At 42.5% G+C, this 16942-nt stretch overlaps 1 protein-coding gene across 16 annotated transcripts in view; it reads left to right on the top strand.

Moving 5' to 3' along the window:
• Nucleotides 1-16942, top strand: part of TUB (TUB bipartite transcription factor) — a 114622-nt gene that overhangs the window by 45417 nt on the left and 52263 nt on the right. For 3 of the 16 annotated variants that reach the window (XM_085550166.1, XM_085550165.1, XM_085550164.1), the window contains exon 1: nucleotides 14624-15075. The exons of 11 other annotated variants lie outside the window; for them this stretch is intronic. In XM_085550166.1, coding sequence (XP_085406292.1) covers nucleotides 15038-15075 — 38 coding nt within the window. In that variant the 5' untranslated portion in view covers nucleotides 14624-15037. Of the gene's footprint in view, nucleotides 1-14622; nucleotides 15076-15195; nucleotides 15516-16942 lie in introns of those variants that run through there. 2 more of the 16 variants (XM_085550173.1, XM_085550170.1) reach the window with 2 other exon arrangements.

The following is a 16942-nucleotide window of genomic DNA, read 5'->3' as shown; positions in this document are numbered from 1 at the left end:
CATTGGCATGAATCAGGGGTAATGTTATTTGCATGGTTACATGCATCAGCTCTTCATCATCAGCGTTTTCCTGGAAGAGCTTTCTTGAGGGCCAGGATTTGGCTGCATGTTTATATTCTTTTCCTTCCTTCTCCTATGTTTTTCATCCTTTTCTTTGTAGAAGTTCTCATTTATTAAAGTGCTGTTGAGTCAGCATTCTTCAGCTCCAGTGCCAACACAGTTCACATGTAGCTTGAAAAAATGTTTTAATTTCAATTTTCTTTTTCACATAGACTATTAGAATGGAGAATATTGCTGATCTAAATGACATCTATTCATTTAAATAATGAATAGTGCAGCCAAGAAGGGGTTAGTTAATTTATCTTCTTCACCTCAGAAGAAAATGCAAAGCATGGGGAAAAGTTGCTATATTGATGATTTGTGGCCTGATCCACTTTCAACAACTGCTATGGTAAAAATAATTAATCAGAAGTATATTGTGGTGAAAGTTAATTATTTAGCAATCAATAAATGACTAAAGACCGTATTAGTACTTAGTGCTAATGCTACATACCTTCAGCTATAACATATATTATTTCATGGTAACTTATGCTCTTACTCACCACTGCATGTTAAATACTTCTACTGAAGACAACTGGACTTCTCATATGCCACAAAAACATCTCCAAAAAAGGCAACCACTTCTGCCTGATACACTGTTGGGCCAATTGCAGAGTGAAAGTCTTGAGAAGGCTCAGGCTGAGCAGAGATATGGGCTAAGCTTCTGCCCCAGAAGGCTATAGGGGTGTAGGTAAAATGCTCTGTCACCTTTCTCCCCTCATACAAATGCATGGGAAGTTACAAGTCTGCCTCAAAGGTCAGTCTTTTCACCCGCTCTCAAGTCATATTGTTTGGCTTCATGAAGAGCAGTGAGAGAGGAAGCAAAACATGCTGTATCTGAGGGGAGGTACTCCAGTTCTACTTCAAGGTAGTAAGAATATATTTTTTTCCACCTTTAATGGTTGCAGCTTACTTAACAGTGGCCTCTTGCAAAAGTAAGTGCTCTGTTTCTTCCTGCACTGATAGGCATCCATCCTTTCTTTGGCAGTACAGCATGTAGAGCTGTTATCTCCATGAACCATGTGAAAACACCATTCTTATGCTCTCTGAATATCGCTGCCTGGAGGGGGAAGGGTAGGAAACCTGGTTCTGGGAGTTACTTCCATGGTTATTCTGGATTTCCCCTTCATCCTCATCTAGTGTCAGCTTGTTCACCCTCCTGGCTCAGGGAGAGCAAACTTGTTTGCCCATCAGATTACCTACCTCTCACACAAATGTCATGCTTCTCCAGAAGTGGAGAAAGGTTATATTCTCAAAGTGAACTCAAGCCCAGGATAAGCAAAGACCCAAAGGCAAAATTTGTCCCAGCCAAAATCCCATCACTTCAAGCAAAGGGCAAACATAAAATCTGATTGATTTAGAATGAAAGAGTAGTCTATTCCAAAAGGGTCATATATAACACTGATTGAAGCAGCAAAGTTTAATGGGAACCCTGGTTAAGTTTTAAGAGCTTGTCATTAACACTGCATTTGTCAGGTTTTAAGATGATTCATGTAGCTTTATGGAAATAGTGGACCAAGCCTTTAGCTGTTATAAATCTTCACCACTTGCTCCTGAATGAAGTTCTGCTTGTCCCTATGGAAATTCTGAGGTCAGTTTGTAGTTCTTATTGTTACAGGCAATATTTCCCCTTCTTCCATACATTTGATAGTATGTATTTCAACCATCATAGACTGTGTTAATAAATCCTGCAGAATGCAGAGATTTCTCTGCAGATTAATAAAGGAAGCTGTTCTCACAGAAAAGCAGGTATGTGACCTCTCATTGGTAATGCAATTAGAAGTACTGAGGAGGTCTTGTTAGCTCTTACCACTGCACTTTCCGAGTGAAAGCATAATCTAATGTTTATGCTGCAGCATAAACAGCACTGACAGCAAGTTCAACTCTATTAATTCCCGAGCTGCATCCCTTGCATGTGAAAATACCCTTAAATTTGTCTTTTGAGTTCTGTTCCACACTAATACAGCATTTTGTGATCTGAGAAACACTGAAGCAATCTATCCACTTCCAAAATGCTATTTAGTGGGGGACCTGCATTTCACTTCTCTCATTATCTTTGCATCCAGCCTCTTCCCACAGTTCATTAATCTGAGCTAGGAGTGTGGATCTTGATTTTTCTCAGGAGGGAATAGAAACACAGCCAGAGAGCCACGGCTTGGTCTCCCTAGGGCCAGGAGCAAACTGCGGTGCTGAGAAGATCTGGATAAAAAGGGGCAATGGGCTGCTGGCTAAGGAAACTGAAATGTGAGATGCCTTTTTAACTGGAAGCAAAGGGGACAAAGTCAGTAAAGGCCTAAAGGAGAGACCTGAACACATAACAGTGTGAACTGTCAGCCATTCTTTCAGGTAGATCATGCAGCTCTTAAATCCAGAGCCTTTGTGCTTGCAACCTTAGAAAAAATATCAATGCTTTGGGATTGGAATTTGAATCAAATTCAAATCGTAATTAATTTTTTTCCTCATTTTGATTTCATGCACAGATGGGCTATAGCTAGGAGTTGCCCTTGAGGAGTCTCTAAAAACGTAGTTCTGTGAACTGTTTCCCTGAAGACTGATACAGCTGCTAATTCTTCAGCTATCTCTGAATCATCCCAATTACAATATGTCTTTATAAAATAATTACAGGTTTCACCCAGGAACTGAGCCTGACTCTGTATTTTTCATTGAATACTTATGTAGGGTTGGTTAGCAAAAGAGACAGCTTTACCTAACCAAGTTTTCAATTATTTTGCTTTGAACTTTTATTCTCCTATTTGATGTTTTGCTACCAGGAAGCAGCTATACTCCCTTGGAAGTGAAATGAAAAGATTTTGGCTGCTCTATCTATCTTTTTACAGTAGGAATTTGTCTGCCAGAATAAATCACACACAGTACAGAATTAGAAGAATTATTCGTTCAGATGAATCTATTCAGACTGAAAGCCATGAATTAATGATGATCTGGCAATGGAATATTTCTGCTTGTGCTAAAGTCAGGCTACTCATTTTCTGTGCATGTATGATATGGAAATACTTTCTAGAAAACAAAAGAAAAAGAAGTTCTAAATACAAGGATGGACTGACTGAAAGTATATGACATTACTTCTGTGTTAACCTCTGTGTTACAGTGTTACGGAGGCTGGATGGTATACACTTGGAATTGTCATCCAGTGATACAAATACAATGTATAAGATTTCCGCAAGTCCTTGCCTTTCTGTATGTCCAGATACATCTTTGCCAATGCCTTTTCCAATGACAGATATACTGCAATTGGGAGGGCAGTAAATAAAAGCGCAGAGATGGCCAGTCATCCAGACAAGACAGTTCCTCACACATTAAGTCTGGCAGGTCTTTTCCTTCAGTACACTTAGGCATTCCTTTAAGATACGTTCTGTCAACACAAGGTTTTGATCCCTCTGCGCTTCCCATTTTGTCCAACATTCAAGACAACTGTTATCCATGGCAGAGGTCGGATTGTAGTATCAATGTTTTTTCTGAGGAAATGTTAGGAACTGGGGGAGCTGTAGAACTTCCACATGTAGATACAGGAGAAGAAGGTTGTCCTTTTCAGACCAGTTAGCAAATATTGGCAGTAAAATAAAGTTTTTGATTTCATAGAAGTTAAATCCTCATCTTTGTTTTATCAATCATTTTGATGCACATAACCTGTAGTATATATGCAGTGTAATGGAAGACTGCATGCGTAGATCTTTCATCTAGAGGAATTTTCAGTGCGAGTTTTTTACTGAAATGAATTATGGAAGGAGTCTAAACCTTAACTTATCTTCAGACCATCACTAGTAAACTATTGTAACAGTTATTAGTCTGGCTTTTCTTTAGGGATACCATTAAAACCTCTGCAGTTACTTGCGTTTAATCAAGTAAGTTTCATTCTCCTAACTCAGAGTGCACAGTCTGTTGTAGCTTGATTAAATTATTATCATTTCGGGCAGAAAAATTTGGGTTAAGCTTCCTGTGTTATATTTTCTTGGAATTCTCTGCTGAAGATGCTTTGTGTTATTGTGAGAGAAATTCCCTGTGCCCCTGATGACTGGCTGGTTAAGGCACAAATGTTCCAGTGATAGGCAACAGTGCATTTAATACTTCAAGCCTCATTAGGCACTTTGGTGACCAGACCTTCTCAAAAACCCTATAGATTTAAACTTATATTTTGACAGCAATGTGTTTTTGCTTGCAAGCTCAGCTTAGCTAAACCAATGACAGCCTTTTTTTTTCTGCGTTAGCTATTTGGTTTTTTGGTTTATAATGCAGAGCTCTTTATCTAGATAATAGCACTGCTGGAGAAAACAAATGCATAGTGGTAGTGGCTCCATGCTGCACCATAATTTGAGTGCCTTGTGTGCTTACACTGTAAAAATCACATAAGGAAAAAGAGACCCAAGGGTGAAGTGACTGGATCAAAATTGAGTAATCAGGCCCCGGACTGAGAATTTTATTCTGTTGATATTCATTCTCATGCACAGTTTTCCTGGTTTGCTGCCATTTTGATTGTCTGCTTTGTTGCCTGGAGTCTTCTTGTTCTTCAGGGGCTACAGGTGTTCACAGCACTGCCTTTCTTTGTGATTATTTTCTTTTAAATAAAGTGGTGATAATTTGCTTCAGGGATGCAGCTGATGTCAGGACAGCAGATGTAACTTCTAGCATCTCTGGAAATAACTTTGTGCTGCTGTAAATCTAACCATTTTCAAGATAAATATATTTGATCAGTTCTTCTCTTGAGACTGCAACTGGGACAGACGTGCTTCTTCTTTTGTATTTGCTTAGAATTCATTTCATACCAGTGGGGAATGAAAATAATTTATATATAATGGCATAAGTTATTGAGTGGTAGGTGCAAAAACAGCCCAGAGTCTCCATTTTGTGTTTGGTCAACACATACGTCAAGGCAAGACTATTCATACTCCCTAGTACTTTTCTACTGCTATCCAGAACTAGACTTATCTCCAGATGGAGGAAATGTGCTCAGAGGAACTTTTGTTTTACTGCCACTCTAAGGTCTCCAGTGAATAGCAGTTTGTTAAGCAGTGTGCCAGTACAAAAACCTATTTTTTTTTCCAGTATTCTTTTCTGAATTACAGTTAAATCACAGGTGTGGCTTTAAAGGAAGTAATATTGACTGATTCTTCCAAGTATTCCAATTAATCTACAATTTTCTTTAACCACATAGAGTTAGATTTAATTACAAATAATCAAAAATTATATTAAGGACAGTTAGCCCTTATTGATACTAAGATAAAATGATAGAGATAGGCTGGTATAATTGTGTTTTCTACTTCTCAGAAGGCCCAAGTTGATCATATTAGGCTAACTATTAAATAAAAATGTATGAATGATTTATCAGTTTCAATGGATTTTTGAAAATATCTATTCATTGCCGGTTATTTCCTTCCAGAACAAAACTTGCTGCTAAGCCACAGACTGTCCTATAATCTCGGTTTAATAATACATCTAGATCTCTTGGAGAGTCTATGCATAAAGTGAGTAGTAAAAGGGGGGGGGAGGAGGGGGGAAGAAAATCGCTCTTTACCTAGTATTTGATAGCTAGGGCACATGGCGGAGAGATGCAGAACATCTGAGAATGGAGGTCTGTGGTGCTGGGTTTTTTAAGCGCTATTTAGGACCATAGCATCTTTTTCTAGAGACTGATTTGTTTTTACAGGGCTGTTTGTGGACAACCCTGCTATTCAAAAACAAAAAAAAGTCCACTGCATGTATTTTCCTTTCAAGTGTTGTTCATTTATTGTATGGCTGGTTTGTTTTGTGGAACAAAATTTATTGTCACCAAGTGGCAAGAAGTTGGCGAACAGAAGGAAAGTAACAATAACCACCTGCCGCCACTTCAGGTACTGCATAACTTTGCATATTTCTTGCGTGACTCACATCCAATTGACTGACTTACTACAACACCCTATTACAATATGTGATATTTTGGAGGCTTTTCACTGTTGTAGGATTGTGGTTTTTTTCCTTCTGTGTAGCTTCTCTGGCTGTATTTTGTTCATCAACTCCAACCTTGTTTTTCTAGACCCACAGACCCAACTTTCCCATGCCTTGGGTTGGCTGCTTTTTTCAGTATGTGTATTTTTCCCTTCCTTCTGTTCTCTCCTTTTCCACACCAATTTACCTGCTGCCCTAAGTGAACATTTCTCCATGTTTTCTAGACTGGCTGTGTTTTTCTGTTTCTCTTTTATTTCATTTTTTTCTGTGAATCTTGGTTTCACTTTGAGGTTTCTATGTAAAGGCCAGGTCTTATTGTTAGCTGGATCTGTTTGAGAATTTAATTGGAAAACATGCTGAGAAGCACAAGAGGGAGTTTCTCTATGTCTTTGAGTCGGTGTGTCTCACCACATCTCTTTGCTACTACTGTACAGTACTACACTGGTTGTTAACAGGCTGTTACTTTATCACCTTCTTAATGTACAGCAAGATGTTGTAGACAAGGATCAGTAAACAGCAAAATCAGAATGAGGAAAATGCTCAGCAGTTCCTGAGGAACAGGCAGTGCTTTTTGCAAAGTGGATTTTGAAGGGCACTGGAACGCTTAGGAGAGGGAGAAGATTCACAGCAGGTATAGTGCAAAAAGCCTGTGCATGCACAATAGCTTCATTGTGGAAGAAAAGGAGATGGAGTTGTGAAAGGAAGAGAGGTAAGAAGCCACAGCCACATCATTAATTAAAGAACAGGCACAAAGGATAGTACCAGCAGCAAGGAGGTAACAGGCTCTAACATCCCAACTTGTCTCATGCCCTTTACTTTTATCCTTTCCTCAGATTTCTCACTAAATCCAGGCCTCTAACTAGCTAATGAATCATATTCGTTGTTGTTTTCACCAATGCAAATCTTCTGCCTGTTTTTGTATTTTGTATAGCATGTACATAATAGCATGTACATTCAGCACATCTGCTGAAGGGTTGCTGTGCTGAATGCAGAATCTTTTTTTGACTTAGTCACAAATAATACATTTTGGGTAAAGCAGAAAGCATCTTTGCTCTCAGTCAACTGACTTTGCAAATTGCTGCTTCTATGGGGGCAGTTGAAGGATGTAGATACAGTCTTAGTGCCAATGTTAGGATCTAGAGCTGAACAACTGTGTTTGGCACATAAAAGACCCAGGCACTGGAACCCAGTTGACTGAACTTGGAGTAGTAGAGAGGAAAGTGTGTTATCCATGCAAGGAAGGTGGAGTAGAAGAAGCGTTCAGAACTATCATTAATAAGGAGGTGTAAAGCAATCCCCAGATTCAGAGATTAGAGGGAAGGATATCCATATACAACACACCTACAGTAATTTAGGATAAAATAGATATTTGAAAATGGTCTGAGAAGCCAAATAAGAATATTGGTTTCTGCAAAGCAAAATGAATACAAGAAGATAGACTTTACCCAGTCATCTCCCTTTATGAAAATCTGCACAGGCTCAGATGATTTTGCATCCATTTGATTTCTAAATGTTTACTAGAGAGATTTAAACTCACTTTCACTATTTCTTTGTTTTCAGCTCTCACCCCAAAGTGACTTGAGAAATGTTGCTTTACCTTTTGTCACACAAGAAAACTCTCTTTGAAGAACTTTTTTTTTTTGTTTTTCTTTTTAAGTGGGAATCTCTTATTAATGCATCTTTGTATTTTCTTTACAGTGGTCTTTGAAGGTATATGTTTCACTTTGTAATTAATTGCTGCTTTAGTACTTATGATTTTATGTCCAGAAGGGAAATTTTAGAAGCTTATCTTTATGTCTGGCTGCCAGGAAAGTTATTTTGAGAGTAACAGTTGCTTCAAATCCTTTTACAGAGAAATAACAAACAAAATAGCTTTGATTTGTCAAGGCAAGTCTGCACAAATCACTGATGATGTTAATGAGGACAATGTGTTCATGGTCTGCCAGATGTGGTTGATACAGGTCTCACAGAACTGTTAATAACTCAGCATTGGGCTCTTCTCTGCCGCATAAAAAGTATTGGGCTGAGGAGTGTAGTGTGGCTGTACTTGTCTTGATACAGGTGTCCCCTGCCTCTAAGAGGGTGGTACCCCGCCTACTCCATGATGTACCTTTGGGGTTTCCCTTACAGGAGGGATGGTAAACACATAGTCAAGTAGGGCTGCCTGGAACTCCTGGGAGGCCTTTGCAGGTGGGTGCCAAAGGTAGATGTGAAGTGCTGGAGGGATGTTTTTCTGGAGAGAGTACTGGATTGCATGAGGAACACGTGGAGACTTCCAGGTGTAGGCAGGGAGTGCTCTCTGTGTATTCATGCGTGGAGCTACCTCCTTGCCAAAGAGAAACTGCCCCAGAATCCCTCAGAGGAAGATGTTCAGGCAGCTTCTGTTGGACTCTGTTACAGCTACAGCACTGATAACCTGGTAAATAGTGAACTAATACCTTTATAAGAATGTTAAAGCACAACAACAAAAGTGTATTTAAGCTGGACCAAGTTATGGAACATCGTGGCTCAATAAATGCTTCTGTTGACATATTTGGCCACAACTTCCATTCACTATTGAGGTAAAGTGAGTAAATAGTGTGGTAAAATCAATAACGTTTCCAACTCTTGCAAACAAATTTTCATCCAGCTCTGTATGTTATGTTTAGTGTACATGTATACTTGAAATTATTATCAGGTGAGGTGCATTAGATCATAATTCAGAGGAACCCTGAGTAAGCAATGCACTCTCAGCCTGTCCTTGTGTTAGTAAGTACGAAGGATTCAGCACTTGGCACACTATACACAGAATATGCTTTGTATGCACTGTAAATGGATGTTTCAGTAAAGATGGATGGATCAATTCCTAGCTTACCTAAAGACTTTCTATATAGCTGTAGACAAACCACATTTTTGCTCTTGCCTCAAGTTATCTCTCATTTGAATGCATCGATTTATTGTATTACAAAGATGATGTAAAGAAGTTATATTATAAATAGTACCACATTTGCTCAAGTGTAAGTGACTGTGGTAGGTCAAGCTAATAAGTAGTATTAATTCTGAATGGCAATCAAGTATTTCCATTGCAAGCTCAAATGTACTTAAACCACTACAGCAGAAAGAGAGCTGCAAAGCAATTATCGAAGTACTTATTCCTGCTTCTTACGGAAAGTTTCACTGGCTGTATCTTTTTAAAGAAAGCAAATGAAAAGAATAACTTGATACTATTTAATCTTAGATATCATCTGAAGACTTCAAGGACTCTAGCACTTCTATTTTCTAATTACAAGAATGCTCAAATATTCTCAAGTTAGTCTTGTATTTTCCTATCTGCTTTCTCTCCAGAGAGACTAATTTGAATCTTTTTCCCTTGTATGGTGAACTTGACTTCGTTTTAATTGCAACGCTGTGATACTGTATAACAGAGTGTTAATTCTCTCAGACTGTGGGTCATTTTTTGTTCTCTAAACAAAGAAGCTTCTTCCAGTAATCATGCCTAAAGAAAACTAGAAAGTACAAAATCTAGAGTATAGAATGAGATTTCATCATGATGTTTGGAACAAACCCCTCTGGCAAAGCATTTCTGGTTCTACTAGGAGCATTTCAGTTTTCTGGGTTGTTGTCAGGTAAAGCCAGTAGCCTTCAAAGGCATGTAAACTATGTCTGAAAGACTATTTGAAGGAAAGAAAATACTAATATGAATAGATACCTTAGGTTCTCCCATTTCAGCAGGCTAAAACATAGAATCAGAATGGTTTGGGTAGGAAAGGATTGTTAAGATCACATAGTTCCACCCCCCCTGCTATAGGCCTGTTAAGTGTTTGCTAAGAGCTTACAAGGCTTTCAGGATGGTTGTCCCAGTCAGTTGAAAGAGCCTGTTTTTGTACTGAAAGGACACTGTAGGGTCCTCTAGACTTACTGTGATGATAAAGGGAGGTAGGATAGGTTCCCCTCTTTCAGGCTGAGAGTAAAAAAAAAAAAAACCTGTGAATTAGCTCAGAGCAACTAAATGAGTAAAAAGAGCACAACTGGTATTTTGTGAAGGAAAACAAAGAAAAAACCCAATCTGATCTCAAAAAAATCATTGATTTTTTTTTAGGAGAGGAAGGCAAAACAAAAGTGACACAATTTTCATGGGCAACAAAGTGCCACTTATCACACTGTGAATATTGGCCTGTCTTACAGCTGCAAGGAGTCTCTTCTAAAAATGTCTGAAAATACTAAGCTGATATGGGATAAGATTATCCAATTTTGGATTTAAGCACTATTAGAGGAAAATGTATCTTACACAGTCATTTGTTTGTATAAGCGTGTAGGAGTAATGCTAGAGGGCAGTGAAAATGGGAGGCTGAAGGGTACATAGAGAAGAATCTGATTCTAGTGGTCCCACTGACAGAAGCTCAGATTAGGATAATACTAGTTTCTTGTTCAAGCATTAGTGACTTTATGCATACCAGTCACGTGTTTGTCTCTGTGCAAGAGTTGAATTTTTTTCCAGTAGTACTGGCGTTACAGCGGAGAAGCAGAGCATTGGATATATGAAGTGCAAGGTTTTGAGAGAGTTTCTAACTGTTGTTACAGGATCTGGCATCAAACCAATCAAAAAAGTTACACAGCAGATGTTAGAAGCAGGCCACCAGCAGCAACACCCAGGTTCCTCTCCGCAGAGCTCCTCTACAGCAGGTCATCCCCCAACCTGTACTGTACTAGTGCATGCAATTATTCCTCCCTAGGTGTAAGACTCTACACTTGCTTTTATTAAACCTCATCTGGTTTCTTATTGTCCAGCTCTCCAGCCTGTCCAGGTCTCATGGAATGGCAGCACAGCCTTCAGGCATGTCAGCCAATCCTCCCAACTTTGTATCATCAGCAAACTTGCTGAGGGTGGCAGTTTCATTTCAGTGTGTTACTGATTGGTATTTATGCTTCACAGCCTCACAATAAAGAAACAGAAATGTACTTACTGGAATGAGAATAGATGAAATACAGTAAGGCGAAGTGAGCTTTCGTGGAGAAAGAGAGAAGATCAACCATGCAAAGGTTCTGATAAATCTTTCACAATAACAATTCATCTCCTTTGCAGTTTCATCTCCAAATTGTTCACTTTAACACAAAATTTTTCTTGCAGTAGTTGAAGTTGGTATATGAAAACAAAGCATTTTAGTCATATCAGGGAAACAAGAAGATTGAAAATTGGACTTCTTTCTGTTCAAATCACAAGGAGTGTGAACTTGGCATAAGCCTTATCCAAAGCCCAGAACTATGAGCAGAATTATCTTTATCATGTCTTCGTTATAGCTGAAGTGTTTATGGCTAAAATTACCACTGGATGCTTTGATTTTTGTCCACTTTATGCAAGAATTTGCTTCTTTTTGATTTGTGAAAGTTGAAATTCTCTTTATCTTACCTCTGGAGTTTATTCTGAATTTGTTTCAACTCATTCCAGCTCTCACTGCTTGGGAAAAAATCCACTGAACTTACTGAATTTCACCTCATTATTATAAAACCTCATATTTTGCATCTGGTCCTGGTTAGGTGCAGTTTGATTTTAACGTAAGCAAACAAACAAAATACCCTGTATACGCTCACAACTGATCTGAGCTCTGTGTTGAAAAGTTCATGAACTTTGTCAGGAGCTCTAAGTTTGTAATGAATGCAGCTAAGTTCTATTTGGCATGGTTTTACTTCAAATATTGTGGCTTGATTTTAGATATATTGGAATGGAAAATCTACACATGGCCACTTCTGTAGTTATGCCAGCATAAGCACAAAGCTATTCCTTGTCACTTGGGGCTTAAACTCAGAAGCATCCAAGCTGATAAAGGAAAACCAAGAAGGTTTATATTATTATGCCAAATCTGTCCTGTTTGTGACATCATATGCTTTAAAATTCTGAGTAGAAGTGTTTTCTGTGCTATGCTACAGAGCTGATCCAGACAGACTGTTGGGTATCCTTTTAATAAGACCTACAAAGCAAAGTTCAAATGGGTCTCACGGATGTCTTACGAATGAGTTAGGGTCTGTGAGCCTGGGTATGTGTTACACCACAGTATAGAACCAGGTTGGGCTCACAAATAAAACTCATGCTACTCATTTCTGCACTATTCCTTGTTCTAAAATCAGCCTTCCTCGAGGCTGACTAAAAGGACAAACGAAACTGGAACATAATTCAGTACTTATTCTGAGCCTGCCATGAGGTGTGCTACATACAGGCCCCATCTGCAGCGCACAAGTTCTGAACAGTGCTGCTCTTGCTACTGCAGAAGCAACTGCACATGCTGAAAGAATATAGACAAATAAGGATCTCCCCACAGAAGATACTCTGTGCTTTATTTCAGGTTAGTGTATACATTCACCTTTCCTTTTTTTTTTTTTTTTTTTTTTTGTTTTGTTTTTTTTTCCCTTTCTTTTTTCCCACAGCTTAGATGATAATAACTAAACTACTCCTTCACAGCAAAGTGAGAACTTCTTTGTGTTATCTGTCTGTACTTTTAGGAAGGAGCTTGCATCAGTTTCTTATTTTAGACCTTGCTTAGGCTCTGCCTACTCCCTTTCAAAGGATTACTCTTGCTTTGATGTCCTGCTCTCTACCCAGATTGCCAGAAGGCTTTCGGTTGCAAATGCAGGTGTTTCCAACTGTTGGATGCAGGCATATTATTCATCAACTAAATCAGAAAAGGTATTAGTAGGACACTTAATTTACACAGGGGACAAAATAAGAATAATTGGCAAGGAAGCACAGCATACATAATGATGGTGAGATGCATTTTGCAGTGGAGGGCCAAAGTTTGCATCTATGTTGCTGATTTCCATGTTTCATATATTCAGAATTCAACCTTTAAAGTAATGTTTTTCCATGAGATTATGTTGCCCATCATGATGGTGTATGAAACTAAGTATGGCTTTTGAGAAGTACAATTTTCTTTACAGACAACATCTGGAAATCATTATTGCTTAAAAAGGTTACTTTTTGCATGCTGGTATTTTTTCCCACTTTTTGTTCTAGCATGAGTGTATGGGAAATCACAGCTTGAACCACTGATTAATTAGCTGAGGCAAGTGTTGGGTCAGCTGTGGGAGCACAGGTGAAAGTAATGTAGCTGTGCTCCAGAATGGGTGGACTTTGACTCTGAGACCTCATTTAAGGGCTGACCACCAATGAGGCAGCATCTCTTGGAGATCGCTCCCTGGTGGAGACCGCCTCAGCTATCTGGTCAGGGCATTGACATTGGTGAGTTTTCTTTACTAATAACCTTTGACTATTTATCACCATCTTGGTCAACATCTTTATATTAGCCACCTTTACACAACACCTTTACAATGAGGGAGAGTCCCTTGCAAAGGCCAGCTCTTTGCTGAGCTGCTGGAAGTTACCAGATATGCGAGCAATCAGGTCTGCTTCCCAAGGGCAATTCTGAGGCTTGTGGGGCAGCAAAATGAATCCCTCAGCCATTCTCCCGTGGTTTAGCTCTTTCACTGTCACCCAGTTAGCTTGTGCACCTTGTATACAAAGCGTTGTATACATCCAGTGGGGCCTGGTGAGTTGGGACCTTGCTCAGAGGTAGAAATGTGCAGTTCTCCTGCCAGCTGCAGAGGGCTTTCTGCTCAGCTCACCCCCTGCATCTATGGGGGCAGAGTACTGCTGGTAAGAAAGAGCCAGAGCTACTCAATAGGCAGTAAAAAAGCTGGTGACCTGAGATGGTAAAGTGAGGGAGAATCACTGCGGGGGAGGATTAAGAGGGCTGAGAACATGACACTAGGAAAGGGGACAAGAAAGCCATCTGTTTGTGTCCACAGTTTTCCTGACATCTCTTCTCTGTAGCAGCTCTCAGTGGAGGGAAGCTATCTCCAGCACATCTCCATCTTCTAGGACACCCTGATAGGCCTCCATTTTTTAACATCTAGAAACCTTGTGCATTTTGTATTTGCTAATACAAACATGGGTTCAGGCTATTTCAATTACAGTAAGCACTTCTGTGATTCACACAGCTCAAAGGTTTGGAGGGAGCTTTTTGGTATGTGCACACTAGCTCATCTATCAGATTTTGAACTTAGGGCTTTTTGAAAGTAGATAATCTAATAGTCAGTCTTGAGAGCTTTTGAGACTCTGAAAACAGGAAACTGTTCTTTTCTGGGAGTTTCTCCTTCCCTCTTTTCTTACTTTTCTACATGAGCCCCGGTCAATGGGCACACTTGAAAAGCACGCAGTGTGGTACTGAGAGATGGGCACTTCAGTTGGCAGCACTGAGGGATGTTGTTTTACATTGGCAGGCTCTGTCTGATAGAAGCTGAGATTTGTCAAGGCCGGGGTTCAGCACCGGTCCGTGCACCTGGTTCCCTCCTCAGCAGCCGCGCTCAACTCGCCCTCGGACCGCGATTCCTCGGCCATTTTGGGCCACGGTTCTGTGCTGGCAGGGGCTGCCGGCAGAGCTCGGCCGAAAGGTACCAATTCCAGGCCGAGCTCCGCGCGCCCCATTGACAACCGCGTTCCCCACGCCGCCGCCCCGCACATGCCCAGTGTTGGGGCGAGCGCCGGCCGTGAGTCAGTGGCTGCGCGGCTGACGGGGCAGGGGCGGTCCCGACGTGGAGGGCGGCCCGGCAGCCGGCGGCCCGCCTCGCCCTGGCGATGCTTCGGCGCGGCGGCAGCGGGGAGGCGGGCGGATAGCGGCAGCGGGGACGCGTGTGGCCGCCCTGCCTTTCCCTGCCCGCCGCCAGCCCTTCCTCCGCCCCTTCTCTCGGCCCCCCCCCCGCCGCTCCGCCGCCCGTCTCAGCCGGCGCTCCGGGCGGGGAGGAAAAGCCGGGAGCCGCCTCCCGCTGCCCCCGGCCGCCCCCTCCCCATGCAGCCCGGCCCGCCGCGGGGAGCCCTCCCCGGGGGGATGTTTCCGCGGCCGCCGCCGGGATAAGCGGCGCCCGCCCGCCCCCGCCTCGGACGGAGGATGCTGCCCGCGCCGCGGCGGACTCCGACTCGGGCAGCGGCGGCCGCCAACCCGTCCTCGGCTCCAGGCAGCGTCGCCGGCGAGAGATGACTTCAAGGCACCAGGCGGACTGGATCCCCTACAGGTAGGGGCAGCCGCGAGGGAGGGGTGCCCGGTCCCGCCTCCGAACTCGGGGCCGGTCCCGCGCCGCCAAGTTCGGGGCCGCTCCCGGGGGAGAGAACCGCCCGTCGCGGGCGGGCAGCGCTCCGACGCTGGCGGCGCCGCGCTCGCTCCGAGGCCGTAGGGCTCCTCCGCTGCCAGGAGCCGAGAAGCCGACGGGGTCGGGCAAGGCGCGGCCACCCGTCCCTCGGAGCGGCCGTGGCGAGCGGCGGGATCGCCATGGCAGCGCCCTGCGGGCGGCCGCCATTGGCTCCGTCGTTGCTATAAGCTACCGGAGCGGCCGTAGCCGCTGCCCGGGAGCCCCGTGCGTCAGCGGGAGCCAGCCCGGGCGGGAGGAGCGCTCTCTCCGTCCGCATCGCCCCGGCGCTGCGCCCGGCGGGCGGTCGTTGCCGGAGTAGGGGATAGGTCTGTCCTGGGCCGGGGGTGCCGAGCTCGGGGAGGGAATTTGTGCGTTTCGAGCTGAGCACGTTGCGGCTTCGTTGTGTTAGAGTTGGAGTCTTCTTCTCAAACTACTGCAAAAAGAATCACGTGCGCCTTAAAACGGTGTCCTGCGTAACGCGGCACGGCGTGCTCGCTTCATTCATTTCTTTGTAAAACAGAATTTTCACGTTGCTCGTGTGGGTGCGGGAACAGGCAGCGGCTCGGTTAGTTGTTTTAGCGGATCCTAAGTTCACAAATACTTGCACTGTGCATTCGTGCTAAAGGCGGCTGTTTCTGTGGGTCCACTTGTCGCTTAAATGGCAATATTTCTAGTAAAGGTGTGCGACTGCTGATGCGGTGTAACACACGTAAATCACTCCCTGAGATGGAGAGGAAAAAGAGAACGATGGGTGCCAAAGTGGAGGTTTGTTGGTTTGATCAGTGCTCGTGATCCTTCTCATCAACAGAGGAATGGGAAAGAAAGAAAACTGATTGCAGCGAATCCAAGAATATTGCCGTTTGCTCCCACAGCTTTTTCAGAGCCTGTGTTTTAAAAAGATGTAAGGAGTTGGCAATAAGCTTCAAAAATGACTAGCTGGTGATTTCTGATGTAATTCGAAGCTGAAGTAATGAAGGCAAAAATACCACAAGAACAGCTGCTCGCAGCTCTTCCCATAACTGTTCCCCTGTTCTCCCACTGTACTCAAGGTTCTGCAGAGGCTGGGGCCAAAAGTTCTCTCAGGGGTTTGGTAGCAGTGGCTTTGAAGAAGGAAATAAAGCGTCTTGTTTTCTTTGCACACTGTGCAGCTAAATAAGCCAGCAGGGTAGATGCAGTGGATATTCAGAGAGACCCTGATGTGAAGATGCTCACATCTTTTCTAACTTAATGTTCTTAACAAATGTTGACTGTACACTTGTGGTTACCAACAGTTAAAAGCCTCCCAAATCACAGGGCGAAGAAACCGCCCTCCTCTGGAATGGCCTGCTTTAGACTTGTGCCATGATTTGCGCTCTCCCAAAGGAGTTGACTCATTTTTTGGTTTACAGGGAACAAACTCCAGAGTTCAAAGTAGGTCTTTGCAAATGTTGTGGAATGTGTGTGTTTAAAGTACCTTCTAGGATCCCCGAAATGCATTCATCTGGGAAACAGGAATCTGAATGCGTATATGGAGAAAGTTTTAGTTGTAAATTAGGTCAGAATACCATTTTGTGGGAGTGAAACGTGCAGTGCGAGGGAGCAGCTGGGTGTGCACATCTTGGAATGCTTCATTCATGCGATCCACCTGCGTTTCCAGTACTCACAGAGCAGACTGCATTTCCATCCTGAAGATCCTGAGAATATTTTATGTGAATTAGCAAAAAATATTACCTAATTCCTTCTGAGTCGGTGCTGGCTTTTTCATGCTGAGGTG

The sequence above is a fragment of the Coturnix japonica genome, chromosome 5 (assembly GCF_054131305.1).
Source record: "Coturnix japonica strain WE chromosome 5, WE-NBRP24, whole genome shotgun sequence".
NCBI lineage: Eukaryota > Metazoa > Chordata > Aves > Galliformes > Phasianidae > Coturnix > Coturnix japonica.
The sequence above is the reverse complement of the archived record's forward strand: the minus strand, read 5'-3'. Positions and strand labels throughout refer to the sequence as shown.